The sequence below is a fragment of the Acomys russatus genome, chromosome 5 (assembly GCF_903995435.1).
Source record: "Acomys russatus chromosome 5, mAcoRus1.1, whole genome shotgun sequence".
Classification (NCBI taxonomy): domain Eukaryota; kingdom Metazoa; phylum Chordata; class Mammalia; order Rodentia; family Muridae; genus Acomys; species Acomys russatus.
Window position 1 is genome coordinate 22,756,112 of NC_067141.1, and position 23,952 is coordinate 22,780,063.

A 23,952-nucleotide genomic window follows, 5' to 3' on the forward strand; every position below is an offset into this window, starting at 1 on the left:
CAGTGATCCATGCATGTGGCCCCCAACTCCCACTTCTGTCCTCAGTAGTCTCCAGGTTTCTTGGAATCTGACTTGCTGGCCCACCTTGAGGTCACACACAGTAGGTCATGTGTGCCCATTCTACAAGTATGGAGATGGAGGGCAACTGGAGACCAGCTGTGTAGAGGGAGACATGGTAGGCAGTTGCCGGCAGTCAATAGACCCAACTATGGTCTTGGCTATGCCAGACTCTGCCTCTTTGACCTGGCCCAGGGCTGCTGGCCAACCTTAGTTTTCCCATCTGGCTCATGGGTCTAACAGTACTGTTCATCCGCAGTTATGAGTGTGGGTGATCCAGGAAGCCACTAGATGAAAGCTTACTCGCCCAGAACTGGCCCATGGCAACTTCCCCCACCCCCAGCCCAGCCACTAGCCTTCAATGTTCTCCAGTGAGTCACAGTGACTAAGCCCAACCAGAAAAACAATGGGCTGGGCTGCTTGTCCCTGGGCCTGAGCCAGAGGACAGGGTAGGGGGCTGGCTGGTGAGGGCACCAACCACCCCAGTACCCTCCACCATCCTGGGGACTTTGGCTCTCTAGACCAAGGAAGATGCTCTCTGTGGTGTCTATACCTCCCTGCTCTGAATGTAGCCTAAGGATGTGGGGAGGGCAGTAGCCTCTCAACTAGGTGACCTGGGAAGATTCCTGGGGTGCCCAGCCTCCCCTGGAGGTTATACAAGAGCAGAGAGCTGGGAATAAACAGAGGGAAAACTGAAGACCCAGAGGGAGGGAGAAGAGGGAGGGGAATGAGGGAGAAAAAGAAGGGAGGGAAAGGAATGGGGGAGGGAAGGTAGGAGGGAGACTGAGATAGGGATGAAACCGCCAGAGGAGAAGAAAAGGGCAAGGAGGGCCAGTCAGCTAGGTCAGGGACAGCCGAGGCCCAGACCTGGGTGGAGAGAACCAAGGGTCAGGGGGAGCAAGACTCAGAGCAGGGACCAGCAGGCAGGCAGAGATGGGCAAGAGGCTCTGAGGATGGGGAGGTGACCTGTGGGCCAGGCACCCAGAGTGGAGTGGTACAGGCAGAGAGGTGGGAAGTGGCAGAAGCTGCCAAGATGGTCAGAGGGGGGCATACCACCATGCTGCCCACAAACGGGCGTGGAGGTCCAGCCAGGCCCCCACACTGCGGGGCTGGGAGGGTTTCTCTCTGACATTTTTACTAGTCTCGGAAGGAGGAGGAGGTGGTGGAGGTGGAGGAGACCGAGGGGGCGGAGAAGGGGGCTGGGGGACAAAGGGAAAGCAGCTGCTAGGCGTCCTGAGAGAGGAGAGGGGAGAGACCCACAGAGACAGGGTCCAGGGACAGAGGAAAGGCCTGGGGCTACCATCTGGGAGCCAGCCTCAGACCCTTGCCTCCAGAGGCTGAGACAGACAGACAGACAGAGGAGACAGGGAAGGGGTGTCAGAGACAGAGAGACCAGACAAGCTGACAGGGGGAGTAGTGGCGGGGGGGGGGGGCAGAAACAAGAGAGGGACAAGAACACAAAGAGAAGGGCAAGGAGAAGAGAGAGGGCAGGGCAGGGGAGAGGAGAGGAAAAGAAAGAAGAAAGGGGGGGAGGGGGAAGAGGAGAAAGAAAAGTGAGAGGAGAACAGAGGTGCTGGGCCACAGCACCCAGGAGCCTTTGAAGCTGCAGGCTGTGTCCCCAGTGCCAGGGGGTCAGGCCAGGTCACCAGCATCGTCGCGGGGCAGGCCCACAGCATGAATGGCCCCGCACTCCTGAGGAGAAATGCTAGCAAACGGGGCCTGGAGAAGCTGCTGAGGTAGGTCCCTCCCAGCCCAGGCATGGTGCCCGAGGTGCCCTTGCCGACAGTGGTACTCCCCCCCTACACCCGGACTGGCAGACATGTGGCCCACAGGCTGTGCGGGGCTGCCTATGCACATGTATGGGAAGATGCTGAAGGCCAGCACGAAACCATCACCTTGGCCAGCCAGGCAGCTGCACGTCTTCCTCCCAACAGCCCTGTGTGTCCCCAGGACCCAGAGGATGTACCCCCATAGTAGCTGCCAAGGACCCATGTCATATTTTCTTGCTGCCCCTGGGAACTATCCAGTCACCCGTACTTTACAAGTGAGATTGGACCCACAGCCATAGGCCCCAGAAACCACTGGCCTGATAGTCCCGGGACTGGGAAGCACTGGAACCATTGGGAATCCTGCCTCTCTGGCCACTGGACCTCAGGCCTTTCGGAGGCTTCACTCAGCCTGTTTTCTCCTATGTGTATGAGGGAACAGACAACAATAGGCCCAGGCACTACAAACCTCAGGCATGTCCAATAATTAGCTCATTGCTGTTCTCTGAGCCACCTGCTGTGCTCTTCCTCTTCCACGCTCTCCCAGCTTTAAGGCTCTGTTGCAGTGCCTCCTCCTCCAGGAAGCCTGTATGGTCTCCCTGGCTAGGAACGCGCCGCTCCTCTGCTCATCTGGTGGCCTGTCCCCTGACCTGCTTCCATGGCTGCTTTTAGATCCCATGCTCCTAAATGGTGGGGCTGGCATTGTTTCATATTTCTTTGTGTTTTGGTCCTGGCTCTCAGTGGCGAGACAGGGCACAGATGCGGGTGGTAGGCAGATGCCAGGAGAGACAGCTACCTCCAAGTCCTAGGCCTATCGTGGTCCCAGATGACAACCAAGGTCAGGACCAGCACTGAGGTCTAAGCTGGCGTCCCAGCCTCTCTCCATTCTAGCCCCTAGCCAATACCATATCCATGCCTCATGCCAGTCTTTCAGGGTTAGCCCAGACTTCAGGGTTCTCGGGCATGGCCTCCTCACTCAGACTGGATGTCGCTCCTGTCTGAACTGGGATGTATCCTCCATTGTCACTATCCCTTATGGTGTCCTAAGTCCTTAGGGAGCATCTTTCATCAATCTTATCAACTTACCAGTACCACATAACAAGCAGGAAACTGATCCCAGCACCCCCTTGGTTGTGGGGTGACAGAAAAAGCCACAAGACCTACCACCCGGCTTATGTCTTGTTAGCCCATAGGCAGAGCAATGGGGCCATTAAAGCCATAGACAAGGCAAGACCTTGGGCAGGGGTTAGATTTGGCACCATACACGGTCTTGAGCTGAAGAAATGTGGGTGGAGACACAGAGACTGAGGTCTACAATGGTTAACCAGTGGACAGGGCAGGTCCCTGGAAGGGCTTAGGGAACTCTGATGAAGTGAGAACATAGATCCAGAGAACCCTCCCTTTGGGGGCGGTGGAGAACTGCTTGTCCATGTGTGGAATGGGTCCACAATGGATGACATGGGTTATGGCCTAGGGTAGATATATTGCTAAGCTGTGCATCTTTGAGGTCACACACCCCTCATCTGCACAGATACACACATGTGGGCAGACATATGCATGCTATCATCTAGTACTCTGACACCCTCCCCACCCCTGACCCCTTCATGCCTTTGTCCCCATGTCTGTAGCACCCAGCACTGTCCACTTTACCCTTCCCTGGAGGACAAGTGACAAAGAAAGTAGGCTCAGAGAGGCCAAGAGACTTGTTCAAGGTCACCCAGCAAGTAATGGTGAACCTATCTCCTACCGTCCATTGCCTTTGCCCAGACTTTTCCTTAGGAATCCAAGGCTCTGCCTATCCCCTCTGTGACAAGCTCTGGAGTAGTACCTGTATGTTAGCAGAAGTCAAGGTGCACAGAGAATCCAGCTTAAATTCGTAAGAAAGAATTTTATAGACTAGTGGGGGAAATAGTGGCAAGCTCCTACTCTGAGTCTGGGTGTGAATTGGGAGCTTAACATGTCACTGGCCAGACCTACTCCCTTGTGCTAGGGATTTGGGGACCCACTTCCTGCCTCCAGTAGAGCCAGGGTCCTCCCAGGTCCCCCATAGGTCAGGCCAGGGTTAAGGAGGGCCATCTGAGCTCTCAGATGACTACCTGGTTCTGCATCACACACACCCTGGTGGGGGTAGAGTTAAGAGCAGCTGGGCTGGTCAGGAGCACCTTGGGTTGATGCTGGCCTAAGAGACTGAGCCAGGAGTCACCTTGGCAGGCATCACTAAGCAAGGTTCCCTCTGTCTCATCAGTCCCAGCAGCCATCAGCCCACAGATAGCATGGCATCTGTCTATGGCTCTCCTGGGGTATAAGAGTCTTCAGGCAGGCTCCCACTCCAACATGTGGCCCACTGGGCCTCTGGGGATCCCAGTGTGGCAGAGGGTAGCAGATGGGGCTGGCAGTCTGCTGGGTGGCCCAGTGGGGGAGGGGAAGCCAGGCCTCCAACCACAGTGTCCAGGGAGGCGTGGTTCCACGGGCCCATTGGAGGCCGAGATCCCGAGGGTGGGGTGGCCCCACCCTGGCAGGCCGGGTGGCCGGTGGGCGGCACCCCCACGGGCCGGGTGGTCTGTCTGCCAGAGCCTGTCCTGCCTGGAGCCTGGCCGAGCCAGCAGCAGGGGGTACAGGGACCAAGTGGCCCAGCCCCCTGGGCAGGGTGTCAGGGCCAGAGCCCAGAGGACTGAGGTTCCGGTTCCAGTCCCAGCCGGTGCGTCAGAGCTGGGTAGATCAGGCGGCAAGCAGCAACCAGGGCGCCAAGGCACCCAGAGACTCACCCACTCCATACTTCTGCTGGAGTCAGGAGGGGACACCCGGGAGCTCTTGGGACCCCCAGGATAGCTGCAGGGGCACAGCCCCTAGGGACACTGCTACAGGCCCAGAGCATCTCTTCAGAGAACAATGCCAGAATGGACTACGAAGGTCTCCAGAGGACAGGTGGGCACATGGGCTGCAAGAGGGCAAAGGGCTTCAGGTGGGCACAGGAGCTGAAGTAGGCAAGAGGCTACAGGTAGGCATAGGGGCTTTAGGTGGTAGCTGGGGTTAGAACCCCTTATGTGGTTCCCTGGGCAGAGAAAGGATCTCAGGCTTTGGTACCAAGTGAGACTAGACCTGGCCCCCAGCCCACAGATCTGGTTGTGCAGGTTGCTGTCCCAAGGAGCAGGAATGTGGCTATGAGGGTTTTCTGCTATCCACCCAGGGCAAGGGACATGCTGAGGCCAGCTGGTAATGGCACTCAGGGAGATAGAGGGCCTGACCTGGAGAGGCTGGTACTGGGAGAGTAGCACACTGGATGCTCGGGCGGGGGGGGGGGGCTTTGAAGCTCCCCTGAGAGAATTTGTCCCTCCAGGTAGGAAAGGAAGAGAAAGAAAGAGCAAAAAGGGAGGAAAAGAAAAAGATACAGGGGAGGGGGAGGTGTTGGGATGTTCCTAGTCAGCATCGGAGGGAAGGTACCTTCTCTGATGTCCCCACTTAGCTGGCCTGGGCAGTGGGAGGCTGGTATTGAAAAGGAAAGGATAAAGGCGGTGGTGGGAAGAGGCTTGCAAGCCAGCAAGAGAAGGGTAAAGGACAGAAGGGAGGAGGAAGAGCTGTGGAAAGGGAGGAGCCAGTGTTCCCCTGACCCAGGACCCCCTGACCTGGCGGCTGCCTCTCGACTCCTGATGCTGTCTTGTCTCTTTACATTTAGTTCACAGAGGGTGGAGAGTGTCACCCTGTCATGCACAGGTCCCCCAAGTCTAGGACGCTGTCCTTTTGAGCCTCGGCATATATGGTAGGGACACTGTGAACCAGCATGCCTGTTTCTCTCCCTCAGATATGGCTTTTCAATTTGTCTCTAGGTGTTGGCCAGGAAATGGGGTTGGAACCAGCGCAGGTCCCACTGGCCTTGGCTGATGTGACATCCATGGGGACGCTGGTTGATGCAGCAGCTGGGTTCAGCTTCAAGGACCTGTGAGGGGGTCAGGCTGAAGGTTGAAACAGGCTGACCTGGGACAGACCTCTTCCTCCCCCAGTATCCCAGGAACGATCAGTCCCCCTTAAGGGGCCAGGTAGCATTCAGAACTCAGATGTGACTACAGGGCCAGGTGGGATATCCCTGGATCAAGGAGAAGACTCATGATGAATGCAATCAGTGGGCACCCAGCTGCTTGTCCGGCTCCTTGAAGAGGCAGGAAAATTGAGGAACACAGTAGGCTCAGGGCCAGGCATAGGACGATAGGTTGGGGGAGTGACTTGGCTACACACTGTCACCTGCCATGCATCTGTCCAGGTGGGAAGCCAAGTGAGAGAATGTGTAACCCTGTGACCAGATGAAGGGCGAGGCATTTGAGCAGTATCAAGAAAGCTGTAGCCAGGCCTTCAAGGCAAGGTGGATCTGGGTACAGCCAGCCAGGGAGGAAAGAGGAGGGGATGGCAGTTTCAAACCAGTGCCAGGCACCATCGCGTGTCAGAGAGTGTGCCAGAGCCTTGCCTTGTGAGCCCTGTGAGCATTCTGCCAAGGCTGTCTACCACTGCGAGCCATAGTCTCTCTGAACCCGGTCCCCACTGGGATCTTGGAGATGAGTGGGCCCGTGAGAAAACAACTCTTAGCAGCAGAGCTCAGACACCAAGGGAGGTCTCATGGCTGCTGTGCAGTTGGCTCCAACTCTGTGGCAATTCTGGTCGGTGACATGGAGTGTGCAGAGCCAGTGAGAGGAGAAAGCAAGCTCGGGCCAACACAAGCCACCGTCATGACAAGATGTAACAGATTTGAGGTCTAGGCCCTGGTGTCCCCCCCTAGGCCCTAAAGGGTCAGGTGGGATTGTCAGATTGGGCCAGAGATGTTTGAGTTAGGAGTTCTGAATGAGGGAGCTACCAGCAATGGACTGACCAGGAAACACATCATAAGAGGTAGGGTTCCCAAATCCAAGGGTGGGGATGGGCTTATTAGTGAGACAACCAGTTTGGTTCTAGACCCCACTTTGATGGCAGAACCCTGATTCAGCCTCCGAGGGAGGTGGAAGATAGATGGGCCTGCAGCATCTCCACTTTTTCCAGCTTCAAGATCTTAAAGAAAGGCTCTGCAGAACCCAGCTGTGGACTCCCTTGAGAAAGCCACACATTGATTTGTGGCTCTGACTGCCTGACACCTTTTCCAAATGCAGACTTAGAGGGCTTCTTGGGCAGCTTGGGTGGTGTGATAGACTTCTATGGACTACATCCGACCCAGCCAGGCTCTTCCAAAGGGTTTCGTGACCCCTAAATGGATTGGCATACCCTTCCTGAGGTATGGCTCCAAGGTTCACCCCAGAGGAGAGGTAGTGCCTGCTTCTCCTAAGTGCGCATCACCCCAGGAAGGAGTGTGCAGGTAACAAGATACTTAGTGGGTAGCCCCAGATTGTGGGGTAAAGATGGATGGAAGACAGATACAAGGACCCCCTTCCCATGTAAGGCTCTCAGAGGCTAGGGAGCTGCAACAAGATGGATTAGGATGTACCTGCACCCAGGGACATAGGAACAGGAGGATGTGCCTTTGTATTAAGGCTGGGAAAATGGGAGCACCCTGGAGGGGAACCAGCTTCGTCACTGGACACTTCCCCCTCTCCTGATCCCCCCAAACCATGGTCTCTTCTGGAGATGTCTCCCAGATGCCTATGTGTTTGTCTGAGGCCTTGACCACTCTGCAACAGCTCTTACCACCACCATGCCACCAGGGCAGCATGGGCTATGGTACCTTGCTTTAAGTACACTGTCAGTTTCAGGTCCCCATCCACTGCCCTGTGTGCCTTAAAAAACCTGTGGCTATTTCTATGGCCCTTGATCTAAACCAAAGGCCCAGGACTGGCCTCTCAGCACAACTAGGGTGCACGGGGAATGGGGGGTGGTGGAGAGCTTATCATAGTTGGGACCAGTGGGTGGGGGAATGCTTAAGAAGGAAAGAGGAAGTGGTCTTTTGGAGGAAAAGCAGGCTCCATGGTGCTAGGAAGGCAAATGCAGCTAGTGTGGAGGGGCAGTAGAGCAGATAGTAGATATTGGGGTGTTATTGAGCGGGAGTAGGTTACAGGCCTTCAGAGCCAGGGATGGTGGCAGAATGAAATCTTGGTCTCTCTAACTCCCCTTGCTGATGGTTAGGACACCCCCAACCATGTCCCTGTGCAGTCTCAGCTTTCCTGCTCCTAAATTACAAAAAATACATAAACAAAAAATGGAGGACAGCCCTTCCCTGTTCCACAGGAAGAGCTGAAGAGATGCTAGCTGGGTAGGGTTTGGATCGAGCAATCAAGAGAGGTCAGGTGGGATAAAGTCAGAGGAGGAGGCCAGGAAGACTCTGAGGGAGCACAATCTGAAACATTGGCCTGACAGGCCTGACAGGCGGGATGGCCTTCTCTGGGAGGCTTTGCCACTGAACTCCAAGCAGAGGCCAGCTGGAAAGACTGTTCGGGGGTCCTGAGTGGAGGCAACTAGATGTTGTCCAATGCAGTGTGCTACCCCATGAGAAAAGGCAAACCCAGGGGTGGAGTATAGGCCCTGGGGACAGCACAGGTTATGATGGAGGCACCTGGCCTTAGTTGTCACAGGGGAAGCAACTGCAGTTCTAGGTCAGTTCCTGAAGACAGTCCCTCATGAGCTCCGCCCACCCAGAGCCTTTTGCATTCAAATGGTACCAAGAGTAGCAGGCACCACCAGGCCCATCTCGGATGGACAGTGCCTCTATCCAGTGGAAAGGAGAGAGATGCAGCTCTCTGTAAGGTGTCTAAACCCTAGGACCCCAAGCTGGGCCTAGAGTCTTATGGAGAGGCTATGTGTGTATGGGGAATGCCTTCGTTCCTCCCTCCCTTCCAGAGCTGGGGTGCCCCCTAACCCCTATCCTTGCTCCTCTGGGACATGCACCCATAAACTTCTCCCACCTCACCTCCCCCTTGCTCCCCCACCTGCTAGCCCGATCCCTTCTTTTCCCTAGAGCAGGAACCAGGTATCATCTTGATTCTGCAGCTTCCTCCATGTTACATGCCCATGCCAGGGTCCTTGTGCTGGGCTGCCCCAATGACAGCAGGTAACTTCCCCACTTACTGTGTCTCTCCTCATCTGCCTTTTACCCTTGGGGCAGCCAGAGATTCCTGGCTCCAAGCATCCCCTCTCCCTGCCCAGAACCTTCTGTGCTTCCCATATCCCCAGCCAACCAATCTGTACTTTTTAATCTTCCCAAGGCCCGCCCCTTAGGCTTGGCTACCATAACCCTTCAGAGCTATCCCTTGTGCGCATAGCACTAACCAACTCCCAAGAACTTGGGCCTGCTTGTGTGTCCTGAGGGTAGGGCAGGCAAAGCACTCAGTGCAGAGCAGAGAGCTTGACTCTTTAAAGTTGGAAACACAGATCCCATAAGCATGCTTGGCTGTCCTGGCTACCTGTGACCCAGGGCAGCCTCACGGGAATCTGAGATGCTGGGGCTGAGCCCCCAATATTAACTTGGGTGTTTTTTCCTCTTCTCTTGGGTGCATATGCTGCCTACAGTAGACAGAACAGAGAGGTGGGAAAACCTGGGTGCCAGGTAGCCAATCAACCCAGCTCTCCTTGGCTACCTCTGACCGACTCAGGCTGCTGCTGTGAGACCCCTTAGAGATCTCCATGCCAGGGTGGGGCTCTGGCAGCCATAACCTAGTACTGACTGTCTCCAGGGGCCCTCTCATCCCATGCTGTGTACCCAGGCTCCAGTCAGTGTCTCTCCCAGCCAAGGCCCAGATTCTTGCTACACATGTCATGGATGCTGGCGTGACACAAACATGGCTTTTCCCTCCCACTTCCTCTGGCCTGCCTCCCACCCCCTTATGCCTCCCCACCAGCTCCTAAATATAACCAGGGCTTCCTCGAGGGGCCACCCTGTGGGCTATGGCGTCCCTCTGGAGTCTGCAGACTTTTCTTGGGATATTTGACTTTGTATCAATTCTCCTTCTCTCTGTCCTAAGGGTCCCACTCATCCTTCATAACTGTGGTCAAATCATGCCCCATCCCTGTAACCAACTCATTGCAGTGCTTTTTTGGGCAGTGGAGACAGGATCTTGTCCGTGCTCAGCTGGGAAGATGATGAAGGGAGTACTGGACCAGAGCCAGGTGTCCGGGGATGGGGACCAGGCTCCTTTTTCCTCACCTTAGCCTCAGGGAGGGAACTTGTACTCTCCTGCCTGCCCCATCTGACCACTCACCTACTGACCAGGGGCTCTGCACCCTGAGCTCACTCCACACACCCACCTCCATGTCTCTTTCCAGAGGCAGGTGGCAATTGAGCATTTGTACAGCCACACCCCTCTGTAAATTGTCCACAGAGAGTGGGACCCCTGCATCCAACAAGCAATGGGTCCTGCTGATAGAAGTGTGGGACATGGGTGGTGGCCTACCGTACTCTCTCAAGACTGACCCTGAGTTCCACCTTCAGAGGTCTACCCCTATCTTTGGGAGCCTGCAACAAGAGGTTTTTCCTTGTTCTGTTCCTTCTCCCAAGGGCTATGCCACTTGCAGGTCAAGTGTGCCACTGATGGGTAGTGTTGTGGCCCTGGGGAAGCTATTCCCCTGAGGGTAAGAGACCCTGGTGATCCCAGAGTGTCAATTTAACCACTTCTGGTGGCTGCCCCCAAGTTCCTCACTACTTCCAGTCCCGTGGTACCCAAGAGATGGTGGTGGGAAGGGCCCCTGTATCCTAAAGGAGAGAAGATCACCTGGGATATTCTTGCATGATCCCACCCCACCCCCACCCCACCCCCGGTCCTCTCTAGGGTCCCCTGGGGAGTGTAGGAACAGGACAGGTACTGAACTTTGGGTTCAAGCTGGCTGGAAGGGGCAGTCACATGGGCAGCCTGCAGGGGGCAGAATTGCAACAGGGACTGAAGCCAACCTCTCTTTGGGAGGACAAAGAGGGTGGGTAGCTGGAAGCTGGGAGGGCTAGACCCAGGATAGGCACTGCTGGGCTCTCAGCAGGATCTAGGCAGCAGGAGAGGGGGTAGGGATACAGAGAAACAAGACACTGAGTAGGGGTGCAGAAGGCAGGGGTGCCTGCCTTGAGTTAAAAATCCGCATTCAGAGTGGGAGCTGGTGGGGGTCTGTACACCCTGTTGCACCTGGGTGGGGCCCCAGTCCCAGGCCCAGCTCCAACCCCAACTCCAGCCTGTGGTAAGCCTTGTGATAGTGTGGGCAGGATGTGGGGGGACAGGGCCCCATTCCTCAGCCCCTAGGCTGAGCCCTGGGCCCCTGAGCCAGAACAGACTCAGGAAATGGCCTGATTGCGTTTGTACGGGAACGCCAAATCCCTTGCAGCTGCGCGGGGCCAGGGCCACGGGCGGGGCGGCCATTGCCAGAGTCTTGACAGCTCTGAGAAGTACGTGCCAAGGGGTCTGGGCCGCTGGCCGGGGGGCGCCTTTCCCAGGCCAGAGGCCCCCACCCCACCCCACCCCAGGAGAGCCACCCCCTTCCAGTTCCCAGAACGGAGCCCAGCTGTGGAATAGTGACGGGGTGAGGTCATGGGGAGGGGGCGCATTACTCATTGCTTGAGGCAGGCAGGCGGGAGGGAAGAGGCAGGGGAAAGGGGCCCCAGGCCTCCTCAGCCTCAGAGCAGGGTCAGGAGCTGGGACAAGCTTCTCTTCATCAAGGGGGCTGGAGGGGTGATGATAGTAGACCCCTATCCTGTACCCCCACTATTCTCAAGACTTTGTTCAGGAAAGGGCTAAGTTAGGGTAACTTTAGAGGGGGGTGGGTCCCACAAAGGATGTTCCCAGAAAATACACTTTGGCCTCCTGCCAGTCCCAGGCTCAGGCCGGCACCACGTTGTCGGGGTGATGGTTAGGAAAACAGTAAATAGTGAGGCAGGGGCGGCCCCCTGAGGGAGCTTGGGAGGGGATGGGACCTGCTGTGTGTGTGATCCCCTGTTCCCCACCCATGCCTGCACATGTTTCAAGACGACCCTGGGTACTCACGTATGAGCACGTGCGTGTGAGGGCCTGTATGTGAGTGCCTACGTGGCCACATGAGATGTGTATGTGTCCTGCACCCTGCTCAGGAGAGATCTGTGTTTGGGTCTCTGTACTCATTGCTATACTCATTTCAAGCTGAGCCCCTTCAGGCTTTGTGTGCAGGTGACAGACTGTGGTGGCTTGGATTCTGTGTTCCAAGAGGGTAGTATCCCCAATGGGTCCTGCACACAGTGTGCTTGCAGGGAGTTGCACATGGTAGAATGGGACCAGGCAAGGCTCCAGGTCCCATTCAGAGTGAGATCCCCTACCCAAGATACCCACATTCAGAGAACTGAGTCCTATGCCCCAGTCTCAGAGTGCTCACACACACACACACACCACACACATGAACTTTACACATAGGCTCAAAGAGATGTATACCTACCTACCCTGCACATAGATTCAGAAAGCAAGAACAAACCTACGCCAAGGGGTATCTCTTTATGGTCTGCTTCTGAAGCAGGCAAAGTGGGGAGCCCTCCTCTCCCCATCCACTCTGCCCTGACATTTTGGGGGACTGCTGGTAAACGTGTGTGTGTATGTGTGTGTGTGCAAGGAGCAACCCACAGCCCCCAGGACACAGAGCTGTACTTCACCAGGTGGAGAGGGGCCAAAAGCGGCCCCCACGTTGGCTGAGGCCATGGAGGGAACTAGGAGGCCCACGGCATCTGCCTGTGATGGGAGCCAGGTGTAGGGAATTAAGGGGCTTTCTCAGGCTGGAAGTTGAAGGCCCTTCTGAGGCTGAGGCAGGCAGCTCGGCTTGGGGGTGCGAGGTAGGAGCGGGCAGGCAGCTTGCGTGGCTGGAGTCCCATGTGGCTGGTGGGGCGGGAGGTGGGGGGATGAGGGAGGAGTGAACCTCATCCTGGAGCCTGTGGAGAGGCCTGGCTTTCGTCTGAGAGGCTTAGGGGAGACCTGGAGAGATTAGATCATGTGCTGGCAGGGCTTCCTGGCCAGGGGACTGAGGCCCAGAGGGGAGCGCGGGATGTGGGGTCATTCGGCGGACACTGCCCGGGAAGCACAGAGACCCCAGAAGGGAGACACAACTCTGAGCAGCTCAGGCACCTTAGGCCTGGGGCAGTGGGAATTGTAGGGGGAGGATTGTAGGAGGGGGGCAACCTGGTGGGATGGCTGCTGCAGGGGTTGGGGGGTAGCAGTGGCCAAGTCCTGGGGTATCTACTACCACCAGCAACACAAGTTTGCTGTGTAGTTCTCCAGGTCCTCTGGGCCCAGGACAGCCTGACTCCTCTGACTGTCCACTGTCCCCTGTCCCTACTTAGGGAGAGGGATTCTGAGGAGCCTGAGTGTCAGCATGCTCTGGGAGCTGCAGATGTTGCTTGCCTCAGTTTCCCCACCTTCAAAACAACCCAGAGAGACTCCATAGAGGATGCTGGGATGACAGTGGGGGTGCTCTAAGGTCCCTAAGTGCACGGTAGAGAGAAGAAGAGGTTGGTAGGATGACAAAGAAAGCCTGACCTGGTGGCCACTAGATGCAATTTCACATTTGGAGGCTGTGTGGTAGCTACCGTCTCCCAACACATCATTCTTAGGAGGTAGGAGGTTCCAGACAGGGACTCTAGGGGTAGCTGTCTGACTGGTGGCCATGGCCAAGGCTCTCTCTGGGGTCCCTGTCACCTTTTCCAAAGCCTTCCTTGGTCCCCACATGGAACAGGGTAACCCTACTCTATCATAGGAAGCAGCCAGCAGGATGGGACAGTTGGTCACCAGCCCCAACACTGGGTTGTGTGAAGCCTATGTGGACACTGGTGTTCCTTCCTTTCCCAGAGGGTCACCTGTGTGTATAGAGCCCAGGCATTACCTCCTTGGCCAGAGGCACTTTTACAACTGCTTTGCATAGCCTTCATCTTAGAGTAAACTGAGGCCTGCAGACTGCTCCAGGGGCTTGGCCTCACCAGCCAGCAGCAGGGCTTATCCATTACCCAGCATGTGGCATGGCTGTCACAGTTATGTAGCAGGACTGTCTCTGTGCCTGCTCCTCCAGGCTCACAACTCAGCGGAGAGAAGAAGATGAAGAAGAGGCTGCCCGTGAGCAGCGTCAACGAGAGCGAGAGAGGCAGCTGCAGGACCAGGACAAAGATGAAGATGATGGCGGCCAGCCCCAGGAAAAGCCAGAAGAACAGACACTGTAAGCTGCTGGGTTCTGGACCCCTGTTTACTGCCACAATGGACCTGGGCAGAAGCACACAATGAGGGTCAGGCTTTGGTCTTGGAATGACAGTGTAGGAATTAGAGGAAGGGACCAGCTCCTCGGACAAGGGTCATTATAGTCTCTGGTAAACACCATCTGTGGGATGCTGCCTGGCCAAAGGGTCTGCAAAGCTATGTGAGCTCCCCCTCCCAAACAGCCTCCAGGGGCCCTGAGTCAGGCTCTGGACACCCTGAATGGCCCCAGCCCTGGCTTGGACTGGTGTTGACCCCAGCCATGAGGCCCTGGTCCCCAAGCCCCCCGCCCAAACTCCTGGCTGCCGGTGACTCACGGAGGCCACGTCCAAGTTGGCGGCCACAGGCCGGCTCGTTTCCTCCTCAGGCCCAGGAGGCCTCCGCGGCTGGGTTGGGCTGTTTTTCCAATAACTCTCCCCTTCCTCCTGGCCCTGTTTTGTTCCATTTTCTCGGAGTCAGCAGCTTTGGGCGGGGTGGGGTGCTGCAGGGGTCATGGCCCTCTCAGGCGGGTCTTCAGTTACTGGGTCCTTGCTAGCCCCTAACTTCTTCTTGCCCTGTAGTTTGAGGAAGGCTGTGAGGACCAGCCTGAGGGCCACGGCAGCCTTAAGAAACCCTAGACGGGCGGACAAGGAAGGGCACAACCCTCTCTTGTGAAGCCCTGGACTGAAGCAGGAGGCAGAGCCCTGCTTTTGGGGAGATGCAGATTAATGAAGAAAGCATAGCTCTGCCTTCAGGGAGCCCTGGACTGTTGGAGAAGGCATAGCTTTGTCCTGGGGAGCCCTAGCTTGAAGAAAGAGGCTAAGCTGTGCTTTTGGAGAGACCTAGACTGACAGGGAGGACTGTCTCTGCTCTTAGGGTGACCCAAATTGACGTGAGCAGAATAGCCTGGCCTTCAAGGAGCCCTAGACTGATGGTGAAGGCATAGCTCTACCGTCAGAGTGCCTTCCACGGATGGAGGTGTCATAGCTCTGTTTTCAAGGAGTTGTAGGCTAATGAAGAAGGCATACCCTGGCCTTCAGCGGGCCCTGGACTGAAAGTAGAGCCATAACTGTGTCCTCAAAGAGTCCTAGACTGATGGTGGAGCCATAACTGTGTCCTCAGAGAGTCCTAGACTGATGGTGGAGCCATAACTGTGTCCTCAGAGAGTCCTAGACTGATGGTGGAGCCATAACTGTGTCCTCAGAGAGTCCTAGACTGATGGTGGAGCCATAACTGTGTCCTCAGGGAGCCCTAGACTGATGGTGGAGCCACCATGTTGCCCTTGGGGAGCCCTAGACGGATAGGGAAAGAACAGCTCTGTTCTTGGGAAGCTATAGGCTGCTAGGGAAGGCATAGCCCTACTCTGGGTGACCCTCAGATCACAAAGAAAGAAAACCTAGCCATGGAGAGCCACCTCTAAAGCAGATGGTTGCCCTCACAATGGGAGTAAGGGTTTCAGGGAAGAGACAAAGGAAGGAATATAGGCTGTGGCATGAAGGTCTTTCCTAACCCCCTCTTTCCCTGCTCTTTCATCTCTAGCCTGAAGTCCTCTGAACTGGATGAAGATGAGGGTTTTGGTGACTGGTCCCAAAAGTCAGAGCCACGGCAGCAATTCTGGGGGAGCGAGGGCACTGCAGAGGGGACCGAGCCCTCTCAAAGTGAGAGTCCAGAGGAGAAACAATCAGAGGAGAGGCAAGTGTGGACCAGACTGGGCAAGTCGCTGACTCTCTCTGACCCCAGCTTGGACCTAGACAACTCTTTTCTGCCCACCCTTCTCCAAAAGCGCCCCCCCCCCCTTAGTGCTCAGAGAGTATGAAGTGGCTAGGGAGGTAGGAAGAAAGGGAGATAGATGGCAGGATGGCCAGTGAGGGAGCTACAGAAAGAGAACAATGAGGATATTACATTCTTGGGTTCCCCAGGGCTGGGGGCCCCATCCTGACCAGCTGTGGCCAACTGGGGGGGCTGCCACATCAGCACACAGCTGCGGCCTACTTACGTAATGTAGGCGCTGCAGCCCACGCCCGCCCACCCTCCCCAGGCTGGCTGAACTCCATTCCCACGAAGGGGAGCAGGTACTTCCAGATGTGTGCTTGTGAGGCGGCCCAGGGGACACATTTTCCAGATGTGTGGATGTGTGTGCCTGTCTAAATCAGGATGGATGGGGGCCCAAAGCCCCCTTGGGTCTGAAGACGAGGGGCTGCTGATGAAGTCTCACCTTGCTTTTCCCTGCCCCCCGCCCCCCAGTTCAGGACCAGGTGTGAGGATAAGTCTGCCTATTCCATCAAGCCTAGTCAGAGAGGATCCACAGCCCTGCTAAGGAGCCCCAAAATTGGGGGCCAGGGCCCCACTGCCTTGAGTGGGCCAGAGCCAAAGGCTGAGCTGTCTTCCCTCAGCAATTCATCCCCTCCTGGCCCCTCAGAGGCCCCTGGGCCAGCAGGAGCAACTGCTCAAATCTTACTCATGTAATGAACTTCAGTTTCAGCTTGCAATCATCCTCTGCACTCCAAAATCCCTCACTTTTGGGGGGTCTCTGGTTCTCAGCCTGCCCACTGCCAGCCATCCTGGGTCTGCCCCATCACCAGCCTTGATTTCCCTACTTTGTGTCTGTGTGCTTTCTGTACATTCTGGGTTTCGAGGCAGGCAGCCACAGCCCTGTCCTCAGCTCACTCTCTTCTCCTGCTCAACGGTAGGGGGCACTTTAGATCTTCCAGCCATGCCTCAGTGCTGGGGCCTCCACCCTGCTCTCAAACCCGCCTAGCTGCCTGGCCCGCCAGCTCTTGAATGGCCCCTCTGTGTGGCTGCTGCTGGCTCCGACCCCAGCCCACCTTGGGTGGTGGGTTTGGGTTTTGGCTGGCACATACACCAAGGGGCCTGACATCATGGAAAATACAAGAATTTACTATCTTCTCCTTCAGGTTTAGAACCGCTCAAATGAAGAGTCACACCCGGCCACCCATTGGCTAGCTGCCCTTCCCCAAGGCCCCTTGCCTCAGTAATGCAGTCCCCTTTCTGGCATTTTTCATCTGCTGACCCAGCACCCCCAAATACTCTGGGCCTGGGCCCCCAATGGCCTCTCCTCAATGTTGTGTTCTGCTGACCCATTTGCCCATATATGGGCAAAGCATAAGGACCCCGAAGCTGGCCTCTATCTGGATGGAGGGCTGCAGGAGTATCCAGCTTAAGTCCTTGGGTGGCCCTATAGAGTGAGTAGCTAATGTCTTCAAAGGGGCCATGTAGGACTTCTCAGCACAGAGGCCATAGAAGACAGAGCTGGCTTTGAACAAAGCTCTACATATCCTTCTACAAAAGTGCTACTGATGGGCCTGCAAGGTGCTCAGTGGGTAAAGGTGCTTGCCACAAGGCCTAACACCTTGAGTTAGATCCCCAGGACCCACATGGTGGAAGGAGAGCACTGATTCCCTCAAGCTGTGTTCTGACACACCCCTGTCTCTCTATAAACAAACAAACAAACAAATGTAAAAATCATTTTTTTAATAGTTGGGGGTCTTTTTTTTTTCAATTCACTTTATCTCCCAATTGTAGCTCCCTCCCTTTTCTCCTCCCAGTCCCACCATCTCTCCCTCTTACCCCTTCCCTCCCTCCGCTAACCCTCAGAACTGGAGAGCCCTCCTCCCCAACCATCTGACCCTAGCCTAGCAAGTCTCATCAAGACTGCCTTCATCATCTTTTTTGATGGCCTGGTAAAGCTGCTTCACCAGGGGAAAGTGATCGACGAGTGGGTAGCAGAGTCCATGTCAGAGGTAGTCCCTGTTTCCATATTAGGGAACCCACATGAAGGCTGAGCTGCCTACTACATCTGAGCAAGGGGTCTAGGTCTTCTCTATGCATGGTCCACAGTTGGTGCATCAGTCTCTACAGCTGCCCCCCCCCCAGCCCAATAGCTGGGGTCTTAAGAGCCCTGTGTACCAACTTATTGCCTCCATTTTCCAGGGGACACACCAGAGGCTTGGAACTAGAAATAGCCTAGAACCAAGCAACAAATTATCCTCCACAATTGTCTTTTTTCTTCCTTTTCTCCCACAGGTCTCACCAAGCCGAAGTCCACCTGGAGGACTTGAGCCTGAGCCACAAGGAGCCCAACTCAGAGGATGGTGTTGGGGCTTCTGGGGAGGCAGAAGAGGTGAGATCTCCCTCAAGGTTGGGTCTGTGGTACTCCATGAGTGCTGTGGTTTCATAGACTGGCCTAGAAGACACATCATCCCCAACCCTGTACTTGAGTCCTTCCAGGACACATTCTTGGAGGGTGGTGAAGCTGGTGACCCTCTGGGCAAGTTCCTCCTCCATGACCAAGAGACTCCTTCCTGCACTCGGGGATTCCAGAGCTGTAGCATGTCAGGACCAGACCAGGCCTGAGGCCCCCGGAGGGGAAGACCGATGCTCCAACAGGCCCTGGGTGGGGCAGGAGGGTGCAGGGAGGGGTCATCTGGGCTGCCTGTGTTTGTTATCCCTAGCACCTGACAAGCCATCAGGCCAGGACCCCCAGCCCTTTGGCCTTGGAAGACACTGTTGAGCTGAGTTCACCTCCCCTGAGCCCCACCACCAAAGTAAGTGAAGCCTAAGCATCTTCTTTCTCGCTGCTTATGTCCGTTGTTCATGTTCTCCTTAACCCCTACTGCACTGGTAAACCCCTGTGATGTGGAAGTGGGATTGAGTCCGTGGGTAGACTCACTGGGGATGGAGCATGGGCCTGTTATAGTTATCCATGACCCACACCTCTGTGCACCCTCCACAGCTGGCTGATAGGACGGAGTCCCTGAACCGTTCCATAAAGAAGAGGTATGTCTACCCGCTCTTTGGCATTTTCAAAGACTGGGTGGGAGAGCATCTGTGGGTCCAGATCAGGGGATGTGGTGCTCTGGGAGGAACTTCGGGTGGACTGGGAGGACCTTGGAAGGGAATGTAAGGCTTATCCTTTCTTCTACCCCCAGCAACAGTGTGAAGAAGTCCCAACCAACATTACCCATTTCCACAATCGATGAGCGCCTGCAACAGTACACCCAGGCCACTGAGGTAACATATACTCAGTTCTCTGAGGCCAAATCTCCTCTTTAACATGCCGCCATCAATCCCCCTAATACCCACCCACCTAAGCAACTATCTGCACCCCATCATATCCCTCTCTCTACTCAACCAGTGCCCTTCCGTCCACTCACATTGCCTCTCCCATAAACCCTAGGTGTCTCACATTACAACAGGCATGCCTCTGTGTCTCCTGTCATACACCCCATCCAACTGGTGCCTCTCCCCTGTATAACACACCAGCATGCAGCCAATACTCCCTCAGTCTAACAAAGCCCACTTACTTAAACAACATCTCCCTATCTAACCTAGCCCCCTCCATCAGAACTGTTCTTCATTTTATACCTACCCCTCCACTTACGTAACACCCCTCCATCTAACCAGTATCTCTTTATTTAACTGGTACCCCTCCATCCAGCCAGTGTCTCTCTACTCAGCCAGCACGCCTCCACCCAAACACTGCCCTCCATTCAGGCAACATTCCTCTACATACTCCTTCTCTACTCCATTCCTCCATGAAGCCCGCATCCTTCTTCATAGCCGACACCCTCTTCTCCATCTATCTCACATACTCCATCCAACTAACGCCCCTCCAGCCCCAAGACATGTAGCACGAGGCAGAACTTGGAGTAGCACATGTGTCCAGAGTCCCCCACCTCCAGCAAATGCAAAGATGAGCAAGGGCTGCTGATGTCTGCCCATGGTGACTGTCTTGGGGCTCCGTCTCTTCTGCAGTCTGCTGGCCGGACTCCCAAGCTGTCCCGCCAGCCCTCCATAGAGCTGCCTAGCATGGCTGTGGCCAGTACCAAGACTCGTTGGGAGACAGGCGAGGTGCAGACTCAGTCTGCTTCCAAGACACCCTCCTGCCAGGTAGGATTTTTCCCCAGGCAGGCCAAACTGGGAAGGCTGAGAATGGGAAGTTAGCCATCATGGTGAGGCGGTGGGGGGTGGGCGAGGAAGCAAACCTGCAAGAGATAGCCAAGGTGAAAATGTGGATAGATGGGCTTCAGGGCTCAAGGAAAACCCATGTTGTCCCAATAAACAGGCAGTATGACTCTCCTTTCCTCCCCACCAAAAGTGAGGTGGGTAAATCCTCCGCTTTCCAACCAGGGAACGTCAGGCAGAAGAAAAGGCCCTGTGACCAATATCTGTCCTATGACAAACCGTGTGTCTGCCCCTAGGATATTATAGCTGGAGATATGAGCAAGAAAAGCTTGTGGGAGCAGAAAGGAGGCTCCAAGATCTCATCCACCATCAAGGTAGGTGATGTGCACCTCTGTGTGATGGGCACAGGCTGACAGTGAACAAAAATGGTGTTGCTTCCACCATCCTCAAAGACTTCCCAGGGCATCAGCATCTCCCTTCTATAGACATCTCCTTGACACTCAGCTCTCACCTAACAGAGCACCCCATCTGGGAAGAGGTACAAGTTCGTGGCCACTGGACATGGAAAGTATGAGAAAGTGCTTGTGGATGAGGGCTCGGCACCATAGACCATGTATGCATCTTGGTGAGTCCAAGGTCCAGAGAATGACATGGGTCTTCCTGGCGATATAGATGGGCCCTGGTTGACCATATCATAGATCTTGAAGGCTAAAGACTTGGCCTTAGAGTCACCATATCTTTTGTCTGGCTACCAGTTGTCTTCCTGGCTCTCTGAAACCTAGAACTCTGTCTCTTTAAGCAGGAAACTTCATTTAGGAATTTCTACCATATGCAGTGGGGTTCATCATAGTGTGTACCAGCACTGGAGAAGGTGGGTGTTGCACAGCCTCTAAGAGTGTGGGTTACCATACATCCAGTAAAGAAGCTGAGACCTTGGCTTGGCCCGTCTGCACAACTGAAGGTCCCTTGGGAACTTTGCTGCTTTCTCCATCCCATTTAAGAACACGAAGTGATGGCTGTATGGGTGCACATACATTTATTGGTGGCTCCATCCAGAGGCATAATACCTATCACATCCCAGGTGGGGCTGCCAGCTCCACCCTTTCTGATGGCTGTGATGGGAAGCCTCTCCTGGCTCCTCTGGGTTCTACCAGAGTCTGGTCAATCTTAGGGGTTCCTCTAGTGCCTGGCCCCTGACTCTTTGTATCCCTCTGGCTTGACCTATTCTAATTCAACTATTGAAACTCGCCTGTGATTTTCACCAAGCCCTGCCCTCAGTGCAGTCCTACCTAGCAAGCCCTTGCTGGAAGGAAATCAGAAGGGACATACATGGGACCTCAGAAAATCCTTCCACCATGGCCCATTCTTGTGTTCCTCTGAATACTCCTCATCCAAGTCCTCTTGCACGGGGCCTAAAGCCCTCCATGAACCCTGGTACTGAGGTCCGACTACCACCATCCATGAACATTCTCCATTGTACATTTTCCTCCACAACCCCAAACCGCCTCCAGCCATATGCTCCCGGCTTCATTCACCACTCTCACTTGTCATTTCTGCTCCGACCAACTGATTTGTGTCCATCCGAGGGACACGGCCATTGTCCTTTTTAGCAGCCAGCACTTAGCTGCTGGCCATGCACCCTCCTGAGCCATTGTGTCCACTTGTGAGGACTGAGGCCCTCTCTCTGTATCCTCAGTCTCAGCCAGTCTCTGTCCACCCAAGTCCAGAGTTCCAGAGGCCATTCTGGTGTCATCACTACAGCCTCCAGCCTGCTGCTGTCCGGTTGAAGTTCTTGGGCTGGGAATGCAGCTCCAGAACGGGGTGGAGGGTAGGAGGGGGCCGGACAACCTCCTGTAGCTTCCGGGCATTGAAGCGAGGTCGGCACAGAAAAGGCAGATGGCTGAGACAGGTCAGAGGATGCCCCCCATCCCCAGGCCCCACAGGGTGGCCTCTACGGGACTCGGCCAGTGACATGCGGTACAACACTGCATCCCACATCCTAGAGGCCCGGGAGACAGGGAGCTGTAGGCCCACAGGAGCTGACGTGTCTGACTTCATGGGCTGTGGGCTCTGCTTCAGCTCTGGAAATGTAGGCTCCTCTGGCTCCTCCATCATCTGTTTCTTTAGACGTGCCCAGCCACTAAGGCAGGGTTTGGGCGCAACTTTGGGACCAGGGCATGAGTGGAGGCCTGAGAGGCCCGAGGCTCTGGGGAGGCTGGAGATATGCTTGGGCTTCATAGCAGGCCTGGGTGGGGGCAATTCCTCTAGACATTCTGCTTCAGGAGCTGCGGGAGCTGGGTTACAAGGTGAGGGTCCGGGTGAGTGGTACGTAGGGGCTATGGGAACCACCACCCTAGCACCAGCTTCTCTGGACCCTGAGGCCTGAAAGCTGGATGGTGGCCTTGTTACAGAGGGCTCCTCAGGCCCAGGACTGACTGCCTGTACCCCAGTGGGCAGTGGGCGAATATGTGCTACTGGGATGAGAGAGTGGGTGCTAGAAGTACACAGGTTTTTATCTCCATCCAAGGCCATTCTGGGGGACTCAGAAGTCCCAGTATGTGAGGATGGTGACAGATGGATATGTACTTGAGTGATGTGGGTGCCACTTGCTATAGGGGCAGATACATGGGCAAAGCCACTGCGGGACTCAGTGGTGTCCAGGGCTGGAGCTTCAAGACTAGGAGATGCTTTGAAATGAGTGGCCAGAGACCTTTGTTGGGGAAGGTTGAAAGAGAAAGTGGATTTCTGCAGGGGTGAGGCCACGTGATGAATAATGGGGGTGTGTGGGGAGCGGGGTAAGGGGGCTACCGTGTGAGGGGCTTCGGCAGGACGCAGGACTGTGGTCTCCAGGTCATGACTGGCCTCACTCACGGGGGACAGGGATGTACGGAAGGCCCCAGGCTGGGTGGGAGTCGTGCCCACCATCTTTTTCCGAGCAGCTTTTCTCAGTACTTTCTGAAGTCTCTGGTTGTCCTTTCCTGGTTTGGGCAGTAGGGGTGGTGGCAGCCCAGGAGAGGGCTCAGGTCTTGGGCCACCTGCTTCCGGAGGCATCGACACAGTTGAAATGAGCATCCCTGGGCTAGGGGAGAAACAGTGGTCAGGCTGCCCTCCCTCCCCTGCCCACAGGAGGGGCTGCATATTTTCCTAGTGTGTGAGGAGGTGGGAGATTGTGCAGACTCAGCTGCTAGGAACCCTACTTCCCATGCTCCCCCAAACTGCATAGTACCTTATGTATTATGTATTAGTCACTGGGGGTGGCCTCATCATACCTTGGTGGCTCCAGGGCCCTTGGTGGGTGACAAGGGCTAGAACCTGCCTTCAGGGCTCTTGTCCTCTAAGATGGCCTAGTGCAAAGCTGGCCCACCTGCTGAGTACAAGCTTGAGCCCAGACCCTGAGTAGTGCAGGATGGGAGCAGAGACCCACTGATGAACTACAAGTAAACTGCCTGTGCCTGGCTAGCAGCCGGACAGCGGTGGAGGGCAGGCTGCCTGCAAACACGTGAGGGGCGCCTTGCCGTCGCCAGCCTGACCACAGGCGCGTCCGTGTGCTTTGAGACAGTGGTGGGGGGTGGCAGCCAAAAGGCTCAAGCAAGCTGAGGCTGTATTCTTAGAGGTAGATTGGCTGGAAGATGGAGCCGTTTTTGCTGAGCTACACTAAATGGGATATCCCCACAGCCCTCCTGCTGAGGGTGGTCCTGGCCAAGCTGCCTGTCTTGGTTTCTGGGCGCCACGTGTTTGCAAGGACATTGACAAATGGCATCTGGGCCAAGCTGGAGGCCATCTGGTTTGGGCTGGAAGGAGGCCTGTGGCTGCTGCAGTAGGGGTAGACACTGGCAAGGGGTCTGCAGGGGTCTTCCCACACTTGCTCCCAGCTTCTGAGTTACCTCTAGGGAACTGGGACTTGGAAATTGGGCCAACCCTGAGTTTGAGACAAGGGGCCTGCCTCAACGAATAGTCAGTGTTCCCTACTGAGCCAGCCTATGCCCAGACTACTGAGTTTTCCCAGGTGACTGATGCCTGTAAGCAGGAGCTTCCTTGGTTAATAAGAGGGTATATAATGAGGTCTGACGACCACTAGGAAGGTA

The 23,952-nt window shown here is 55.5% G+C and overlaps 2 protein-coding genes across 2 annotated transcripts in view; one reads left to right on the forward strand and one right to left on the reverse strand.

Moving 5' to 3' along the window:
• The window catches only part of Lsp1 (lymphocyte specific protein 1), a 33,362-nt gene that overhangs the window by 8,990 nt on the left and 420 nt on the right, over positions 1-23,952 (forward strand). The window contains exons 2-10 of the mRNA XM_051145694.1: positions 13,785-13,928; positions 15,482-15,634; positions 17,987-18,083; positions 18,415-18,507; positions 18,696-18,739; positions 18,892-18,973; positions 19,718-19,852; positions 20,164-20,241; positions 20,386-20,492. Coding sequence (XP_051001651.1) covers positions 13,785-13,928; positions 15,482-15,634; positions 17,987-18,083; positions 18,415-18,507; positions 18,696-18,739; positions 18,892-18,973; positions 19,718-19,852; positions 20,164-20,241; positions 20,386-20,475 — 916 coding nt within the window. The 3' untranslated portion in view covers positions 20,476-20,492. The remainder of the gene's footprint in view (positions 1-13,784; positions 13,929-15,481; positions 15,635-17,986; positions 18,084-18,414; positions 18,508-18,695; positions 18,740-18,891; positions 18,974-19,717; positions 19,853-20,163; positions 20,242-20,385; positions 20,493-23,952) is intronic.
• Positions 21,551-22,942, reverse strand: Prr33 (proline rich 33). The gene has a single exon (XM_051145693.1). It carries the CDS (start codon positions 22,937-22,939, stop codon positions 21,623-21,625), a length of 1,317 nt encoding a protein of 438 aa, XP_051001650.1. The 5' UTR covers positions 22,940-22,942; the 3' UTR covers positions 21,551-21,622.

What these genes read in the sequence shown, in the direction of transcription:
- Prr33 (XM_051145693.1), bottom strand. Translation starts at nt 22,939, where the DNA reads ATGCTCATTTCAACTGTGTCGATGCCTCCGGAAGCAGGTGGCCCAAGA.